The 18,658-nt window shown below is 32.1% G+C and overlaps 4 protein-coding genes across 4 annotated transcripts; 1 reads left to right on the top strand and 3 right to left on the bottom strand.

Moving 5' to 3' along the window:
• Positions 1 to 2,314: 2,314 nt before the first annotated feature.
• On the bottom strand, positions 2,315 to 3,043 carry LOC108840233 (monothiol glutaredoxin-S4). The gene has a single exon (XM_018613068.2). The coding sequence runs from the start codon at positions 2,844 to 2,846 to the stop codon at positions 2,538 to 2,540; it is 309 nt and encodes a 102-aa protein (XP_018468570.1). The 5' UTR covers positions 2,847 to 3,043; the 3' UTR covers positions 2,315 to 2,537.
• Positions 3,044 to 7,667: 4,624 nt separating this feature from the next.
• On the bottom strand, positions 7,668 to 8,376 carry LOC108835154 (monothiol glutaredoxin-S4). Its single transcript, XM_018608442.2, has one exon. The coding sequence runs from the start codon at positions 8,140 to 8,142 to the stop codon at positions 7,834 to 7,836; it is 309 nt and encodes a 102-aa protein (XP_018463944.1). The 5' UTR covers positions 8,143 to 8,376; the 3' UTR covers positions 7,668 to 7,833.
• A 2,267-nt stretch (positions 8,377 to 10,643) lies between these two features.
• LOC108835156 (monothiol glutaredoxin-S4-like) lies at positions 10,644 to 11,283 on the bottom strand. The gene has a single exon (XM_018608443.2). It carries the CDS (start codon positions 11,136 to 11,138, stop codon positions 10,830 to 10,832), a length of 309 nt encoding a protein of 102 aa, XP_018463945.1. The 5' UTR covers positions 11,139 to 11,283; the 3' UTR covers positions 10,644 to 10,829.
• A 4,694-nt stretch (positions 11,284 to 15,977) lies between these two features.
• LOC108835153 (caffeic acid 3-O-methyltransferase) lies at positions 15,978 to 17,757 on the top strand. The gene is made up of 4 exons (XM_018608441.2): positions 15,978 to 16,393; positions 16,602 to 16,921; positions 17,240 to 17,304; positions 17,455 to 17,757. Exons 1-4 carry the CDS (start codon positions 15,978 to 15,980, stop codon positions 17,755 to 17,757), a joined length of 1,104 nt encoding a protein of 367 aa, XP_018463943.2.
• Positions 17,758 to 18,658: the final 901 nt, after the last annotated feature.

The following is an 18,658-nucleotide window of genomic DNA, read 5'->3' as shown; positions in this document are numbered from 1 at the left end:
GGTGGGATGAGAGGGATGACTGGATTGCTCTGGGAAACCTCATTGCTTGACCCGGAAGAGGTACTACTGATAACTCTTTGTATATCTTAACAATTAGTTGGTTAATCCTAGGAGATGGTTGATACAATTTCTGCAAAGTGCTTAGCCGGACAATTTCAGGACTATTTAATCTGTACAGCTTCGAGGAACTACAAGAACATCATTCACCATCGAAGAAGACCCAACTGGTTCTCCATTTAGCCCAAAACAATCATACGATGACCAGCGTCGTACAAGGTTCTTCCTCAAACACCAAATCCCCACTTGGTTTGCTATCGGAAGTTACATCATCACTACAGCGATAAAAATCCCTCACAGTTTCTCTGACTTGGCCCCAGTCACCGAACCTTAACCGTAAGAAGAGCAGCAGCAAAATATTAATCTCATCATATCATGAGGTGAAAGCGAAGCATTGTTCTCGACATTGGAGGTAGAATCTTAAATTGAGTAATTTCGTGAGGAGTTCGAATATAAAAATGATCCCAAAGGAAACACCACCAAAGTCTAAAAAGTTTTATGGAAACAATAACAGTGGTCATGAGGAGAGCTAGGTGAGAACTGCGCTCATAATGTGGAGTGAAAAGGAGCTTTGTGAAATCCAAAAATCTGTGAAAATACATTAAAAAGCATTTTAGTAAATTTTTAATAAAAAACATTTTAGTAATTTATAAAAAGGTTCAAATTTATTGCATATTTGCATAACTGAAAAGAATGAAACACAACAAAAATAAACAATGATAAAATCTAATTTCACAACTAAAACACTTTTAATTTATGTATTGTATCTACTTCCTAAAGTAATATTTTTTAGTTTGTAGCAAAAAAAATAGTGCTTTGGAAGTTACAGTAAAAAAAACAAAACAAATAATTCTATTCACTAAATTCTACAGCCAAAAACATAAAGCTACATTCACTGCCAATCATCTCATATATATCCATAATCTTATGAATTTAAATTATAATATTATGTGAGAATAAGTTATTTCCCAAAAATTGAAAAAAAAACTAGATTTAGAATATAATCTTTGCATCACGTAGAAAAAACAACATTTTTGTCGACCGCGTAGGAAAAAAAACTCAATAAACATAATAAACAAACAACCCCACCTAAACACAATACACAATGGTCACAATGTTTAAACATTTGAACGTTTGATACCATTCTAAATGATTCAAAAGCTTCATGCTCCATTTTAATAGTTAGACCTAACAGCTTAGATCAAACCCATCTTTCAAAAAATCCAAAATATCAACAATAATAATTAACAACCTTTAACAAGAAAATGCCCAAATTTCAGTCCATAATAATAAATTTTAAAGTAAACATTCACACATATCACCAAAATAGAAAAAGAAAATTAAGATAAAAGGTGTATTTTTCTTATATATTTTTATTGTAAGATAAAATATATTTTATTTAGTTATTTTTTGGTTTAAGCAAAAGGGCTAGGAGTTTCGCGGAGTTATTTTTATTGTATGTTTCAAGCCAAAACAAATATTCCTAGATTATTCAAGAGATAGAGATTCAGTGTACGAAGTATTTGGATGATCATTGTTTTAGTGACATCTATTATCATATGTATAAGTTTCATTTATGATTTTCTGTTTTATCATATGTGTTTTGTGTATAAAGTAAGAAAAGATTATGTTTACCTTTTATACATTAACTAAATTGCATTGATGTAATTTTAATTTAACTTAATATTATTAAATATTATCAAAATTTATAGAAGTGTTAAAAAACAATGGTGTATTACATTTTCAATATAAAACAAATAAAACAATGCTTTATTTCTACTTATATGAATAGTATGTATATAAATTAATGATTTATGAAAATGAAACTATATGTTTAAAAAATCATAAATTTAGTAACCAAATTTCAAAATTTAAATCTGCCAAAAACGGAAAATGGCTGAAAATAAAAAATATGTTGGAGGGAGAGTTCGTACCCTGGTCCAGGCACTTGCACGAAGGATATTCCTATGTCACATCAGGGAAAAAAATTTAGGGGTTTGAAAATATTTTCGGCCAAAGTATATAAACTTCTAACTATGTAAATAAGTGTGTTCCATTTAACAAATGCAGATGACTCAGGCTATGGAGAAACAAAATATTTAAGTTATCATTATAAAGAAATTTTAGTAAACCACGTTTATTCGGAATATTCTGGATAGCGCGGTTTCTTAAAAATCACATCTATTCACTATATTATGTATTACCAAACTAAAACCACTTTTTAATCTCGGCTAGGTTTGATTATAATTAGTTTATTTTTACTGGATTGAGTTCCCCTAAATAATTCACCGACTTTCTCATTGCTTTGAGAAATACAACACTCTCATTCCAAACACAAACATTGAAACATATGATCGGAAAATAAACAATCAACACACTTTTCCGCGTGTAGCGCGGAGAAAGAATCTAGTTAGAATAATTAGCAAGGTACGTACGTGCAGACTTGATGAGATTCGTTAGTTTGTGTGTTTAATTAATAACTAAACCCATAACGCTCCAACGCTTTTAAGCATAGGGATAAGAGAGCGATTGAGATGAAGACTCATGACTTGATTGGCTCCACCAACGAGCTGCCCTCCTATGAACACCACTGGCACGGTCGGGCTGCAGCCTAGCTGAGCGAGTGCATGTTCTATCTCCTTTCCTCTGTTGATTTCGTCTAACTCATAGATCGTTGGGTTCACGCCAAAGTCGACGAAGAGAGTCTTGATTGAGTGAGACATGCAGCACGAGTTCTTGCTGAAGATCACAACAGGTTTCTCAGAGACCATTTTTTGTACCTTCTCCATTGGTGCTAATAGTATGGATTTTAAAAGAACTTAACTTTTTAGAATATGTAAAACTAATTACCAACTCAGAGGAAATATGATAATTTCTTTATCGGAATGAGATATCAGAAGTGGAAACTAGAAAGCTTTAAGAATTTTAGGATCAATATGAGACAAGTGACTTTTTGTTCTTGTGTTTGATGTGTTAAAGATCGACCATATAAGTGCTCTTATATATGAAAATTTCACGAATGTAGCAACTTCGCGAATGCATGTACACAAATGAAAATGAGGATTCTAGATGCTATTGTTCGAATCTTGGTCCTCTCATCTTGTGGACATAATGTTACGTGTCTGATTTTTAGAAGTACTAAAAGCAACCTCAATGGTAAGTTTCTTAAGTAGGAGATGTTAACTAAAAGTATTATTATTTTAATATTAATTTAATTATTTAATTAAAATTAATTATTTTGATAAAACGGACTAATTCAAAATAGACATGTGGTGTTTTAAGTTTTTAAGAGTATCTAATACTATCATTTTTGAGATACTTTTTCTTCTTCCTCTCCTAATTTTCTTAATTTTTTCTATTTTATTACTGAAAAATCCATTGAGTATCAATGGTTCAAAGCTTCTAACGTAATAGACTCTTATAAGAACAGAAAATAGAAGTAATATTAGAATAGTTACACAAAATATTAAAGAAATGCTAAGAAAGAGAAAATTGTCAAATCTAGAAAACTAAACTATTCCATATAAATTCATACAAGTAACATCATGTTATTATCTAACTTTGGAGTCAGTTTTATTCTATTTTCATTAACTGTAGTCATATCATATCATATGTGTATGTATGTACCTAGTGAAAATCCTTTTTATCATATCATTAACTTTTAGTCCAGTAATTGGGTTTACCCAATTACTGGACTAAAAGTTTAAGACTATTATGTATAAGTTTCTGAAGCATATATATATATCAAATCTAACTGATTAATTCGAGGGGAACAGTTTGCCATTTTAAAAAAAAAAATTGAAAGAAAGTTAAGAATCCTCACTTAAGATAAGATATATAGTGGAATATATGTAAAAATTTGGAGTTATGGTCGGTCGAGTTACTCTTGGCTTATACACACTAACAAAAGCTAGAGTTAAGGATCAAAAATGTTATCAACTAGGAAAGGGACAAATCAGTGTTTAAGTCCTTTTTAAGAAAATAGATAACAAAATCTTAGCTGTGAAGAATAATATGATACGGACGAATCATGTAATTCATTCAGATTTATGAGCTGTAGAAAACTGCAATATATTAGATTTTATAGTAATCTTAATTATTTTGTAACGGTTATTTGTACTCAAGATATGTATACAAAACATTCTAAGATACCCGTTCGATATGATTGTTCATCAGTTGGATAAATAATATGTCGATATCCGATTTACTATCATTTATCTTTGGATCTTTGGTCTCACCTCTTTGACATAGTTTTAACTTCTAGATACGGCATATAAAAGGGATATAGCTCCTTCGCTTCTTCAGTATTTGAGAAAACTCGAGATCGCATGATACAATTTCAAGAATTCGAATATTTTCTTATGACCACTTGTGCAACAAAGGCAATCTACGTGGTTCCGTTTTAGCCTTATCGTTATGCATGGAATTCGAATATATTACGATGTCAAGAATCAAACCAAATCCGGCTTTATTCCCAAGTCGATGAATAAGATTTGTGTTAAGTCAAGGTCATGGCAAATTAAAGAAGATAGATCGCAAAAACTATAAAGTCATAGTTTTTCTTTTTCTTCTTCAAATGATATTAGTGGTGGCCCAATTTTGATCTCAAGAGTCGTTATTCTTATATCAGAATACAAGGTTATCATCATTTTCAATGTATACCGACGCAACTTATGTACGTAATATGCATATCACATCTAATTCTCCGCAACTGGCCCGTACTATCCTTTACACACGTTGTGTAAGTTGTAACGTCAATTCTATTACCAGGTTGAACAATCACTTCCACAAAATTTTGTCGATGGATAGTTTTAAAAAAAACTAAATGATGGCTTTGCCCAAATTAACAGAAAACATTTTCTGTAAAACTTGATGATAGTGTTACAAAATGCATTGAACAAAAAAAAGTGTTACAAAATGCGTATCATAAATTTACTCAGCTTGCAGCAAATATTTCACTTCTAACTACCTAGATAACAATCAGTCATGTCTAACATATTAGTGGCAGATGAGATTATTTTGTAACTGTCGCATAGGTCGATATATGAATTACAAGGAAGAGGTTATATGATATCTTCGCGTGAATATAACTTTATTTACATTTATTATATTTACTTCATAAATAAAAATTAATTTAATGTTTGCGGAAATGAAGCGCTTAATGATATAAAGCCCGTGTACAATTTTAACTATGTTGTGTCATATGAACGTATGTTATTGTGTGTATTATATATTTAGTGTAATTCCAAAATAAAATATTTGCGAAAACCAGAGATCGTGTGTGATATTATTATATGTTAAGAATATTTTGTTTTTGCGTGGCCAGTTGAGAAAAAAAAAGCAAACTATATGGTTTAGTTTCAGCCTTATCGTCATGCAAGAAATCGAATCTTACGATGTCACGGATCAAACAAATTGAGCTTTATTCCCAATTCGGCGAACATAATTCTTGGAAAGTCAAGCTTGTGGCGAAGAACAACAGTGAAGCAATCACGTGGTATATTCCAAAAAAAAAATCCAAATCAAAATTGAAAGTCACAATTATGCTTTTTGTTCTTAGAAATATTAATAGTGGCCCAATGCTGATCTCAGGAGTCGTTATTCTTATATCACCGATACAAGGTTATATCATCATTTTCAATGTACGTGATTCACGTACCGACATATGCATATGTACGTGATATGCTAAATCACATCCAATCCCGCCACTTGCCCGTACTGTCCTAGAACATAGAATATATATGTAACAATCCAGCGGAGTTCCGTATATGGTAGAATCCAATTCTTCACCTAGTTGTTGTTTAATGGTTAGAACGTCATTTTTAATAATGAGGTTGAACGATCACTGCGACAAATTAGTAGATGGATGGTGAAAAATATTAATGACAGATTCGTCGCAATTTTTCTTAAAAATATTTTACTTGATGATAGATTTGGTATAAGATAAGTATTACAAATTTTCACAACTTGCAGAAAAATGTTCACTTGTCAATAGCTATTAACAACTACGCCAAAATTGTGTAGTGACTATCAGTTGCACGTTAACTAGCGTAATTTTTAATACCTTTTCTTTAGTTATAATCAGCTCTAGAGGACGATATATTGGAAAGAAAAACCATAACGTTGGTTTTCTGGTTTCTTTAGTCTATTATAGACTTGAGTTCTCCTTTATGGAGCTTGCTCTCTTTCCAAAACTTCAACCTGCTTTGAGTGGTGTTGTTATAGGTGACTTGGTGTTGAAGATGGTTCTCTCAGATGCAGAAACTATGACCTCACTCGCTTCCTTTTCAGCAATCTTTGACACTGATCTCTTGAACATGACGGCCTTTGAGACTTTATTGGCTTTCTCTTGTAAAATTGTCTGGAACTGTCAAGATGCAAATGAAGCTTCTCGAGCGTTGGTGGGTTCTGCACTCATGGTTGGAGCCTTGAAGCTTTGCTCAGCTCTTCTCAAGGCTAAGGAAATAAACCTCCTTAGTTTTCATATATTCTCAGACTCTCAAGTCTTCATATTTACCCTGTGCTTAGGGTCTGTTTTGAACGAGATCGCAGGTGTTCTCTATGACGGTAGAAGCCTTGCTACTCTCTTCAATCCTCTATCTTTTAGTTTCATTCCATGTATTGATAATGTTCAGTTTTTTTCTCTGGCAAAGTTTAACCTTGAATGTATGAATGTTATAACTTTTGTGCTTTAAGTTGAATGAAAGAAATAGTTGACAAAAAAAAGGACGATATATTAACTGAGTAGAATGAACCACTTCGAGTGGTTAAAGCTTGAGATTCCGTACGAATTAAAACAGATAATATAAGTTCTATACTTTTATATGATGAAAATGTCTGTATGCACAATAAATGATTTTGCACTTTAGTTTGTTATGTGCTGCGTGCCATCTACCACGTGATGTTATTTTCCATAGTTCACAGAATATTTTGAAAGACTACGAATTACATGTAAAACATCTGGACATTAGAAATACATATTTTTAATTACTACAGTTTTTATTGTATAATAGATGGCAATACATTACTCTTTAAAATTATTATCTACCCCCAAGAATTGATACTGGATCAACTCTTTTTTTTGGGTGCAATACTGGATCAACTCTGTCACATCTACTCCAAAAACTATATGTTTTAGATTGTTGAGATTGAGATATATAAACCAGCTAAATTATTCTAATTGTTAAAAATAGTAAATATATACAGTTTAGGAATTTAACTAGAAGTAGATTCGAGTGCAAATACAGCCCCATTTCTCTCTTTAGGGTTATTCTCTAGCAAATAATCTAACTTGATATCAAACATAGGTAGCTTTATTGATCGTTGTTATTATAAACCAAAACTCCAACTTGATTCAAAGTATACTCGTCATCATTTAAACTTGCCAGTATATAATACAATACTATTTGCTTATAAAATGTCTTATCTAACTTGATATCAAACATAGGTAGCCTTTTTTTTTGTATGTGTTGGAGCATGTTGTACAGATGTATCCGCGATTCCTTTTCACCCCAATAAAATGTAGTTATTTTCAGTCCACATGAACTATGGATACATCGCATATATGCAATTATAAAAAGTATAAAAATATAAACATTGAAAAGTTAATATCATAGTCAATGATTTTATTCTTATATAAACCCACAGATTACAAAACTGGTACTCGCATAATCTATCTTTTCAAAACATAGATAGACGTATCAATAACTCATACACACATTTATGTATGTATTTATTTTTGTTTTGTCCACTAAACTTAGTTTCATCATTACAATATTAAAGCCATAATGCACCAGCTCGCTTAAGCATGGGAACAAGAGAGCGATTAAGGTGAAGGCTCATGACTTGATTGGCTCCACCAACGAGCTGCCCTCCAATGAACACCACCGGAACAGTCGGGCTGCAGCCAAGCTGAGCCAATGCTTGCTCTATTTCCTTTCCTCTGTTGATCTCGTCGAGTTCATAGATCGTTGGGTTCACGCCAAAGTCTATGAAGAGAGTCTTGATTGTGTGAGACATGCAGCACGAGTTCTTGCTAAAGATCACTACTGACTTCTCGGAAATCATCTTCTGTAGCTTATCCATTGGTGTTGTATTGGGAATGCTGTTCGAGAAGAAACTCGGGGAGGATGGAAATAGTTGTGTTTTGATTGAAAAAGAGGTTACGGATGAAAATTGAATTGCCAGAGAACTTATGGAGAGACTGTGAGATAGTTGGGTGAAGATGAGAGGTGACTTTGAGTTTATGTGTTTGATGTAGTGAATGGTCTATAAGGGTCCTCTATATATAGCTTTCATAATATGAGTTTAAACTTATGACGCCTTTCTCAGGGAGAAACAACTTTAGCACAAGTAAAGTAGCCAGAAGATACTAAAAGATAAAAATAAATAGAACAATGAAAATCGAGATAGTGGACGACGTTCGAGAGTATATAAGAGTTTCATTCCTCTTGCCTTTGTGCCTCTTACAGCTAGCCAGAGAATAAAAGGTGCAACTATCAACTAATTGGGTAAAACGTACAGATAAAAACTCTCTTAGATCAGATGTGACTGTGAGGAATATTTGATACGGACGAACAATGTCATGTCTTTGATGCCTTAGTGTCAAAATACACATTTGTCCCATAATAACATTTTTATTTTTCATGTAAAAAAATCCATTTCATTTTCTTATATTACATGAATATGTACGTTTTGTTTTCTTAAATGAAGAACCTATATGAGGAATACCCTAATAATTGAAATTGCACCTATTCAATTTGTACTAGTTTTGATGTTACATCGTTCACAATTTTGTAATAATCTCAAAAGAAACATATTGACAATGAGATTGGACACACGATGAAGTCAATAATTTGTATACAAGTAATACTATATGATAATATTTTTTTGAAAAATATTTACCGATGAAAAATATGACAAAAGCTGCATCACCCTCCTCTGCGTAGACGAGAGATCGTATGGTATATCTCCAGAATAATCTTATTCTTGTTTTGTTTTTGTATTTGGTGATTTACGTGGCTTCTTCACTGACATTCAAATGTTTCTTCTTTTTTTCATAAAATTTCATCATAAATCAATTTGGGAATAAAGCAAAAGAATTTATGATTCTTGACATCGCAGAGATTCGATATCACTTCTCCAGGATAAGACTCATCGAGGGAACAAAAGTGAGATTCCTTTTAAATAAACGTTTTATCTGTTCCTTGATGTACGTATGGCGGCCGAACTGTGATACGGAGAGTCGCTATTCATAAGGACAAAAGCTGCATATTCATTGAAGTCTACTATCCAAATCCAAAATATACATAAAATATCATAACCAAATAGTACTAGTCTAATGGTAATATTTTGGGATTTGTGTGTATCCATATCATTCTTCTGAAAACTAAATTATCATCATTTAATTCGTCTAGACTTGGATGTCATCCAAATTAAGTGATTAACATAGTGGTCTTTAATAGATGATCCACTTCCTGTTATGAGTTCGAGTTAGAAGGCATTCTAAAGACAGTAAGGTATTCTAAACTCGGATCATGCAGTATACTAACAAATCCGTTTTATAGCATTAAGATTATTATATGCCTTAAACGTTCATTCAAAAAAAAATTTACACTTCCGACTTTAGTTTCCTATGTATTGGATCATGATATGCATTAAACGTACATTATGGATTAAATATAGTAGTTAACTGATACGCCTCTGCAGATTTATTATAAGAAGAAGAAGCGCTGGAAACAATTGATGGAAGCAGCAAAAGATTCAAATACTGATGACGTGGACAAAGAATTAATTAGTTAACTACTTGTGGAGGGAAGAAAGACTCTGATTCAGGTGGAATGTTGCTGTTACTATCTATTTTCAGAAAAAAGTTCAGTGTTGTTGCTTTTTTTTTTCTTAAACTGCTTTCTTTCGTTTATCTTCCCAAATGAGACATCATTTTAGTGTTGTTGCTTTAGTTTATTCAGATTTCATATTTAGAATTTGTGAGTGAGACGTTTCTCTTAAGACGATAACTCTTAATTAATACTCCCTCCTTTTTTTTACAAGTCGTTTTAGAGAAATTTTTTTGTTCCAAATTATATGACGTTTTCGATTTTCTATGTAAAATTTATTAACAGTTAATGTTGTATGACCAATGATAATATATGTCTTCTATTTTTTCATTGGTTGATTTGTGGTTATGTAAATAATTAATGATATTTTTGTCTAGAAAATATAAATAATTAATGATGTTTTCTTAATCTATGTGCGAGATTCTAAAACGACTTATAAAAGAAAATGGAGGGAGTAGAATATAGATGAGTCTCTTAAATACTAGTATTTTTAATTAATATGTATTTTATATTTTTTCTTTAAAAGATAAACCAGTAATTAAGTGACAAATAGGATTTGAGTTCTCTCGAAGAAGAGCTGCTATTTAATCTCTGTCTTACTTTATATTTTATTAAATTTAATCATAAGAACACCATTGAGAACATATCAAAGTGGATGTCATACTAGTGAATCTGATACTCTTGAGTGCATATTTGAGAAGTAATTGAGTTTCCGTATTGACTGAGATACATCGAATTTGTTTACAATAATTGGAGGTATCAAACTTAACATTAATCCATATTTATACATTCTCAAGTGGCAGTACATACAATACTCTTTTATTAATCCTTGCATATTTATATAAATATATAAATATAAACAGGGGAAAGGAGAAGTACAAACACTAGCCAAAATCTACCTGCATGTTTATTACGTAAGTATATCTCTATATTTAATCAAAGCCATAACGCCCCAACCCGCTTAAGCATTGGAAGTAGAGAGCGATTGAGATGAAGACTCATGACTTGATTGGCTCCACCAACGAGCTGACCTCCTATGAAAACCGCGGGCACGGTGGGGCTGCAGCCGAGCTGAGCCAATGCTTGCTCTATCTCATTTCCTCTATTGATCTCATCTAACTCATAGATCGTAGGGTTTACACCAAAGTCTAAGAAGAGAGTCTTGATTGTGTGAGACATGCAGCACGAATTCTTGCTAAAGATCACTACTGACTTCTCGGAGATCATCTTCTGTAACTTTTCCATTATTGTAGTAATGTAAAAGTGTGTTCCGAAAGCAACTTGGAAATAATGATAGCGGATGCTAGATTAAGGATGAAAACTGCAAAAGTAGTAGAGAAAGTGTGATATCTATGGGAGAAGATGAGAAGTGATTTTGTGTTTGATGCAGTCGATGTTCTATAAGGGTCGTCTATTTATAACTTTCTAAAGTACGTAAGCTTTCATATTATGGATTAACTATGATGAAGCCTTTTTCTAAGAGAATCTACTTTAACCCATGTGCATTTTTGCCTCTTGCAGCTAAAGAATAAAAGTGTAACTATCAATTAATTGGGTAAAACGTACAGATAACAAAATCTCTTAGATTAGGTGTCAGGAATATTTGATACGGACGATCTATGTCATATCTTGATAGTACGTTTTTCTGTCTAAAAACACATATTAATAATAATATAAATATATATGTTCTCCTCTCACGTAGACCAATGTTGAAGTTGCATCAGTTTGTACATGGATATATTCCTTTAGTTTTCCCATCGGTTTGGTAATTTTTAGTATCATATATACAAACAGATGTAATTATGCATAGGAATGCAAGTTTTGGGAATGTTTAGTTGAGTTTTTGTTTATAAAGATTAAAAACTGTGAGGAGGTTTGTTTGCGTTAAAATGATTTCACTTCTTAAATTTTCTAAATACAACAAAATCGATACAGTATATCCTTAATTAAAATGAGAAAAGCCGAGTTAACGTTAGTTTTTGATAGGCTTGGGCAAATAAACCGAACCCAAAAATCCGAACTGAATCCGATCCTATAAAAATGAATCCGAACCGATCCGAACCCGAAATAAATACCGAATGGATCTTGTTTCATGGTTTTTCGGGTTATGGGTATTATCCGAACCGAACCCGAATTTAAATGGATATCCGATAGAATCCGAAACATTCAAAATCCTAGAAATATCTTGTATCAAACATGATATCAATTCCTAATATGTATTTAAAATACACTAAGATATACTGAACATATAAAATATGTATCTATTACATGAAGGTTGGTGGTTCTATTACATGAAGATTGATGGTTAAATGTGGCTGTTGAATTTTGAAATATTTAGATTTAGATTTTGTTTTCATTAAACAATGTTTTTCATTTTATGAGAACGTGGTTTTCATTTTATGTTTTCATTTATTTACTTTTCTTTTTATCAATAACTATATTTCTTTTTCATTTGATTTTAACTGATCATGGTTGATGTTTATTTCTTATTTCTAAATCGATTTTACTTATGTTTTTGGTTACAAAAAGGTTCAAATTAAGTATTTGAAACCCAAAAATTGATTTTACTTATGTTTTGGTTAAAAAGTAGGTACAAATCATATATTTTTAAACTGAAGAACCGATTGGGACCCGAACCCCCGAAAGTACATTGAGTTGTACCGGTTCTTTGAAGATTTACTAACCCCGACCCGAACCCGATAAAATCCGAACCGGTCCCGAACCGAAATTTCAAATAATCCGAATGAGGTTGATTTTGATAAACCCGAAAAACCGAAACCCGAATGGATAAAACCGAAACCCGATTGGGACCCCGAATGCCCATGCCTAGTTTTTGATATGAGTTAAAACTACAATTTTAAATAATGAACGTTGTTTAATTCGATATGCAAGTATCACGGAAAATAAGGTTTAATTTAAGCTTGATTCATATACGCGAAAAATATGTAAGATTCTATACCCGGCCTCTTTATTCAACAGTCAAAACTATATTCTCACGAAATTTAGGGAATTATACAGCTAAGTTTTGTATGATTCTTCCATCTCATTCCACGAGGATAAGGCTCAAAGGAACAAATAGATAATAGCCCAACTGTGATCCGGAGAGTCATATTCTACAGATTTCAAGGTGATTATAGCCCGTACGTAAATGTCTAAGTAAAAGCGCATTTTATCGTATCGCATCCAATTCTAAAACGACGCCATACCATGTTATATTCTTATATACATATATCAATTATATAATATTTAATTTAAATTTAAATGTTTAGCAAACAATATATTTAATTTAAATTAGTATTTTAAAGTTAACAAAATGGTCGTATTTTAAGTTTGTATTTTAGAATCTCATTGCATATTTGTATGAAAAAACAGAAGTAAATCCAAAACATAAATGCTTGTGTTCGATTTTAAACCGTCAGAGTAGGAGTAGCGGTACTGAATTCGCCATATCCCATCAAGCATCAATTCTGCTTTACGTTCTCAGTTTCTCCTCTTGTCTCAAATTTCCTGATTCTCACCGAAAAGGAACTGATAGAAGTTTGATAGTTTTTCTGTCACCAACGTAATTAAGACTCATGGTCAATTGACCAAAGTATTTAAAAAGATTATAAGTGAAATTTATATTCAAAAGATATAAAATTTTTCACAAAGTATATACAAGAATACAAGATTTTCATGGCTAGATGCAAATTTTCTTGGTTCGGTTTCATAATAACAAAATCTCTTAATACCCTCTGTCAATTGGAACAAAGGATTTTGAAATGTTAAACTGCAATGAATGGACTAATGCTACCAAAAATATCGCTCTAGTTTTGAAGAAATAACATCTAATTCAAAATGTTTCGTACGCCTGTGAAAAATTGGGGTTTGCCATGAAGATTCTGATACTATAAGAAATATTCTTAATCCAAACCAAAGTGCACCGCTCCGAATGGAAACAACACAGTTTAGTTCATTTCAGCAGAAAAAGGTGGCCACAACGCATACCGCTTAATTTAATACTTTCCAAAACATCGAGAGTAGTAGGATTGTGTTTTCGTCAAGGTATAAGTGATCTATCAGTCATCTGCCACAGAAACTATGAGTTGAAGCATTTATAAATGCAGCATTTCTTACTTTCTTCACAAAATGGTCAGCTCTTTTGAAATACTGGATGGGAAAGCACATGTCTACACTGCTCTCAGAGTTTTTGGCTGCGCTTGTTACCTTTATCTTCGTCTGCATGCCAAGAATTTTTTTTGATCCAAAGTCTCTCTTGTGTGTCTTCATTGGGTACAATAAGAAATACAAAGAATATAGGTGCTATGTCCTCCTACTACTGGAGGAGTCTACATCAATAGACATGTGCTCTTTGATGAAGACAGACTTTCCTATACTGATACATATCAACACCTGGACCTAATTCCAACGGCTTATTGGTCAATTACTTAGACATTGTTGTGAACAGCTGTCGTTTAGGTTAGAAAAAAATAGAGAAGAAAACGTATTGAGGCAAATACCCGTTTAGGGTTTCTTATTAATGATGTGATAATAATTTACAAACCCTTAAACCCATATTTATACAACCTCAAAAAACCCGATTTTCTTTTCCCAATAGAAATAGTAACTTTCCTAAACCGAAAAGGCATACCGTACCCACGAGTGCTAGGCATTTTACTGGTACATCAGAGATTTAAGACACACAGATGCAACAGACATTATATTATTGTCTTTCTGCTGGTTAATTATTGATTCTCGAGATTATATTATTATCATTGTTAAGTTGGATCGGATAATTATGCTAGCTATATCTGATAGTTTAATTGTTCTTTGTATGTGGAGTGGTCTTGCTATCTTGTGGAGCGTTCTGTTCGGAGTCTGAAGATGCAGCGGAACCTTGTTTCGACAAGTTTCCGAGGTGCGGATTGGATATCAACGTCACAATTTAAAGTGACTATCTCTGCTGTCTGACCATGTCGTGAAGACTACATTGACGCATTCAAACACTGTTTTGAGTTCGCTGTCATCATCTTCTTCTGAAGATCTATCTTTTTATCTTATGATGTAAGTTTATGCTTTCAATCAAAGAGGATGAACAATTCCCTCTATCATTTGTAATCAATCGAGTTGAAGTTAGTGAAACAAATTGTTCTTGTATTCTTTGTTTAGGCTTGTGTTTCATTTTTTTAACTATGTTTTCGGGGAAATCTTGTCCTTTGTTGGCTTATGCAATCTATTCGTATTCGTGTATACTACTTCGATCAATAATATCTCATATGATGAAGAAGTAAAAAGACAATAGAAACTTTCACGATTATGTATAGAAAATTATTCTTATAGCTAAGCAATATTCATGTAACGCTGATTTCCGTATATTAAAAGATACCACCGACTTTTTGTTATTTTGAACAACAGATTGAAAGAGAATAAAAGCTTTCACGAATATGTATAGAAATCATTGTAAAAGACTCCACAGCTTATGCTAGATAAACAACAAAAATATGTGGATCATCAAAAAATATTTGGTGGACGTTAGTTAGAGGGAAACCTAACAACTAGTTCCCGTTTAAGGACATGTTCTTACAGGATACCCTTCCATTTCGTAGTATTATAAAAAATGTTCAGTGACACAAGAATTGTTCCATTTCGTAGTTATCTGTAAAAAAGTTTAATGAAAATGGACGAAGCATAGTAATCTGTCTATTTTTTTTACAGCTTAAGCTTTATATAGAACATATGATAATCGATAATTTTTTTTTTGGTCAAAGTCGATAATTTGTTTATTTGTCTAGCATATCTAATAGCTAGTTGTGTAGTCTTTTTCGATTGTTTTTATGTATACATATTCGTCGAAGTTTTTTTGCCGTATTTTTATGTCTTTTGGAAAACAAAAAAACTGTTGAAGTTGGTGTTGTCTTTTTATATCGAGATATTAATGATTTTTGCATTCAAATACAAAAAATAAGAGTCTTAATTATCTGTCAGTCTATACAAAAGTATATCACATCTGTAAATATAAACAAGGGCAAATTGCTTGACGACTTTCATATCTCTTCTCAGCTCATTTTACGTACATTCTCCAACTCAAAAAAAAAGTTGTAGCAAATGAATTCTCTACAAAAATCCGGAGGGTCTTCAAACGAAGAGGAAGAAGGTATGTTACTAGCCATGCAACTTTGCGGCATAGAACTCATAGCTTACGCTGTAAAAACTGCAAGAGAATTAGATTTGCTCGAGACTATGGCAAAAGCCAGGCCCCTAGGGATCCATCTCTCAACGTTGTATTTGGCTTCAAAGGCTGCACCAAATAATCCAGACGCTCCGGTGATGATTGACCGATTGCTACGCCTCCTTGTTGCGTATTCGGTGTGCACATGTAAGTTAGTGAAAGACGAAAAGGGAAAAGTGTCAAGGACATACGGACTAGGAAACGTTGGAAACAAGTTCATCAAGAATGAACATGGAATTTCTATTGCACCCTATGTGCTTTTCCACTGTTCACATACCAAGGGAGTTACATGGTATGATGGGATACACTAGAGACATTTTTAAATGTCATCATAAGATTCTGATAATGTGACTTTATTATGTATATTTATATATATATATATATATATAAACATTAATAAAAATAAAGTCAATAAAAGTTATTACTATGATTAGATATTTCTATTGGTTTTAAAACAGAGTTGTTGGTATTTTTTAATACAAGTTTCTTTGCACGAAAAGGTCTTACCTAACGGAGTCGATACTAGAAGGCGGAGCATCAGCATGGGAGAAAGCTAAGGGGGCATTGGTATTTGAATGCATGAAGGAAAATGAAAGTCTCAAGGAAGATTTCAACGAGTCCATGATGAGCCATACGACAATAGTAATGAACAAAATATTAGAGAACTACAATGAGTTTGAGAGTTTGAGGGATTGCACGTTGGTAGATGTAGGAGGTGGTATAGGCACTAATCTTTCCCAAGTTGTCTCCAAGTTCCCACATCTTAAAGGTGTCAACTTCGACTTGCCTCACATCGTCTCGGAAGCTCCCCAAATTCATGGTAAATTGTTTTTTTGTTCAAATCATGGTAAATTTTTATTGTGTCTATTTCTTATTCTTACTCTTTATTGGTGAGCTAGGTTTTAATTCAATGATTCTTAAGATTGATATATTCAAAAAAATATCAGGAGAAATTAGATCGACGATATCATTATAACTAGTGTCTAGTTGATTCTAGGAAATATCATATAAAATAATGTTGAGGAACTGTAGTTTACACACGTATTGTTAAACGTTCATGGTGCTTCATCTAACCATCATGTCGCCTCGTAGAGCGCCTAGTTCATTCTTTAAAGCGAATAAATAAACTTCTTTTCAGGCGTGGAACATATTGGTGGTGATATGTTTGATGAAATTCCACGAGGACAAGCCATATTGATGAAGGTATGTAAATTTGATCACCATATAATTATATTTTCACAACATATAATCATGATGAAAATGGAGCTACATTCTTCAGAATACTTACATGAAAAGTGGGTACTTGTGAATTCTGATACTAGTCACATTTCGTTTTGGTTTGACATGATTAAGTGGATACTTCATGATTGGAGCGATGAAAAATGTGTGGAGATATTAAGAAACTGTAAGAAAGCATTACCAAAAACTGGAAGGGTAATCGTAATCGAAACGATAATCCCTAGTGAAGTAACCGACACTGATATAGCAACCAAGAACGCACTGCATTCAGATATAGCGATGATGTGTTTAACGCGTGGGGGCAGAGAAAGAACCAAAGAAGAATTTGAAGTATTAGCTATGAAAGCTGGATTTAAGCTTCCCAATTTTATTTATGGTGCTTATTCTTTTTGGGTCCTTGAATTATACTCAAATTGAATTGCAACTTTTACTTTTATTATTTAATAGTTAAATACTCTACTTTCTTTCGAGCTTGGAATATTGGCTGTTGTTGAACCTTTGTCTGTAATTTCTATGTGATTTGAGTTTATTGTAAAAAAAGATACAACCCTTATAATGCAATCCTCATCTATTCATCTACATTAAGTTGAAGCTGTGCTACCCTTTTCAATGATTTATCTAAATATATAATATGTCTACCTCTGCTCTAACCAAGACTCTTTGTTATTTATAATATATAATATACATTAAAAACTTTATAAATTAATAATATTGAGACTATGATATTTTATTAATTTATAGAATTGTTAATTTACAAAAAAAACAAAATTTAAGTTTTTTGTATTAAAATTTATTTTTCTAATATAAGAAAAAATATTTGATTTTAGTGTATATCTTAATTATTTTTTTTTGGAATTCGACATTCATATTGGTTTGATTATATTTTGTGACGTATATAAACTATGCTTTATAGAATTTAAATATAATTTTAGATATAATTTTACTAAATTTCATCAAAATATAATAAATGTAAAGATAATTCTATTAGGAATATAAATAAACAATATAATATTTTATTTGTACTTATATAAAATGTACATACATAGAAATTATTAATTTATAGTTTTTATGGGACAATATATTTGCAAAGAATTGTTTAAAAAATATTATTTTACTATTTATCGATTTAAGTCATATTTTGAACCAACCCAATTAAGAAATAGAGGAAACATAGTTAACATTTCGTATTTGTTTGTTTTTCTTACATCTTAGGCTAGCACATCTCCTAGATGGTCGATATTTTGTTTGTTAATATAGCATATGGAATAGCTAGCATAAGTTGTGTAGTCTTTTTTGATTGTTTCTGACATATTCGTCC

The sequence above is a fragment of the Raphanus sativus genome, chromosome 2 (assembly GCF_000801105.2).
Source record: "Raphanus sativus cultivar WK10039 chromosome 2, ASM80110v3, whole genome shotgun sequence".
Taxonomy (NCBI): Eukaryota; Viridiplantae; Streptophyta; class Magnoliopsida; order Brassicales; family Brassicaceae; genus Raphanus; species Raphanus sativus.
Note: the sequence above shows the minus strand (reverse complement) of the source record. Positions and strands in the feature narration are given on the sequence as shown.

What these genes read in the sequence shown, in the direction of transcription:
- LOC108835153 (XM_018608441.2), top strand. Translation starts at nt 15,978, where the DNA reads ATGAATTCTCTACAAAAATCCGGAGGGTCTTCAAACGAAGAGGAAGAA. An exon ending in GGAAGCTCCCCAAATTCATG is followed by an intron (nt 16,922 to 17,239) that starts GTAAATTGTTTT and finishes ACTTCTTTTCAG; the next exon opens with GCGTGGAACATATTGGTGGT. An exon ending in GACAAGCCATATTGATGAAG is followed by an intron (nt 17,305 to 17,454) that starts GTATGTAAATTT and finishes GACATGATTAAG; the next exon opens with TGGATACTTCATGATTGGAG.
- LOC108840233 (XM_018613068.2), bottom strand. Translation starts at nt 2,846, where the DNA reads ATGGAGAAGGTACAAAAAATGGTCTCTGAGAAACCTGTTGTGATCTTC.
- LOC108835154 (XM_018608442.2), bottom strand. Translation starts at nt 8,142, where the DNA reads ATGGATAAGCTACAGAAGATGATTTCCGAGAAGTCAGTAGTGATCTTT.
- LOC108835156 (XM_018608443.2), bottom strand. Translation starts at nt 11,138, where the DNA reads ATGGAAAAGTTACAGAAGATGATCTCCGAGAAGTCAGTAGTGATCTTT.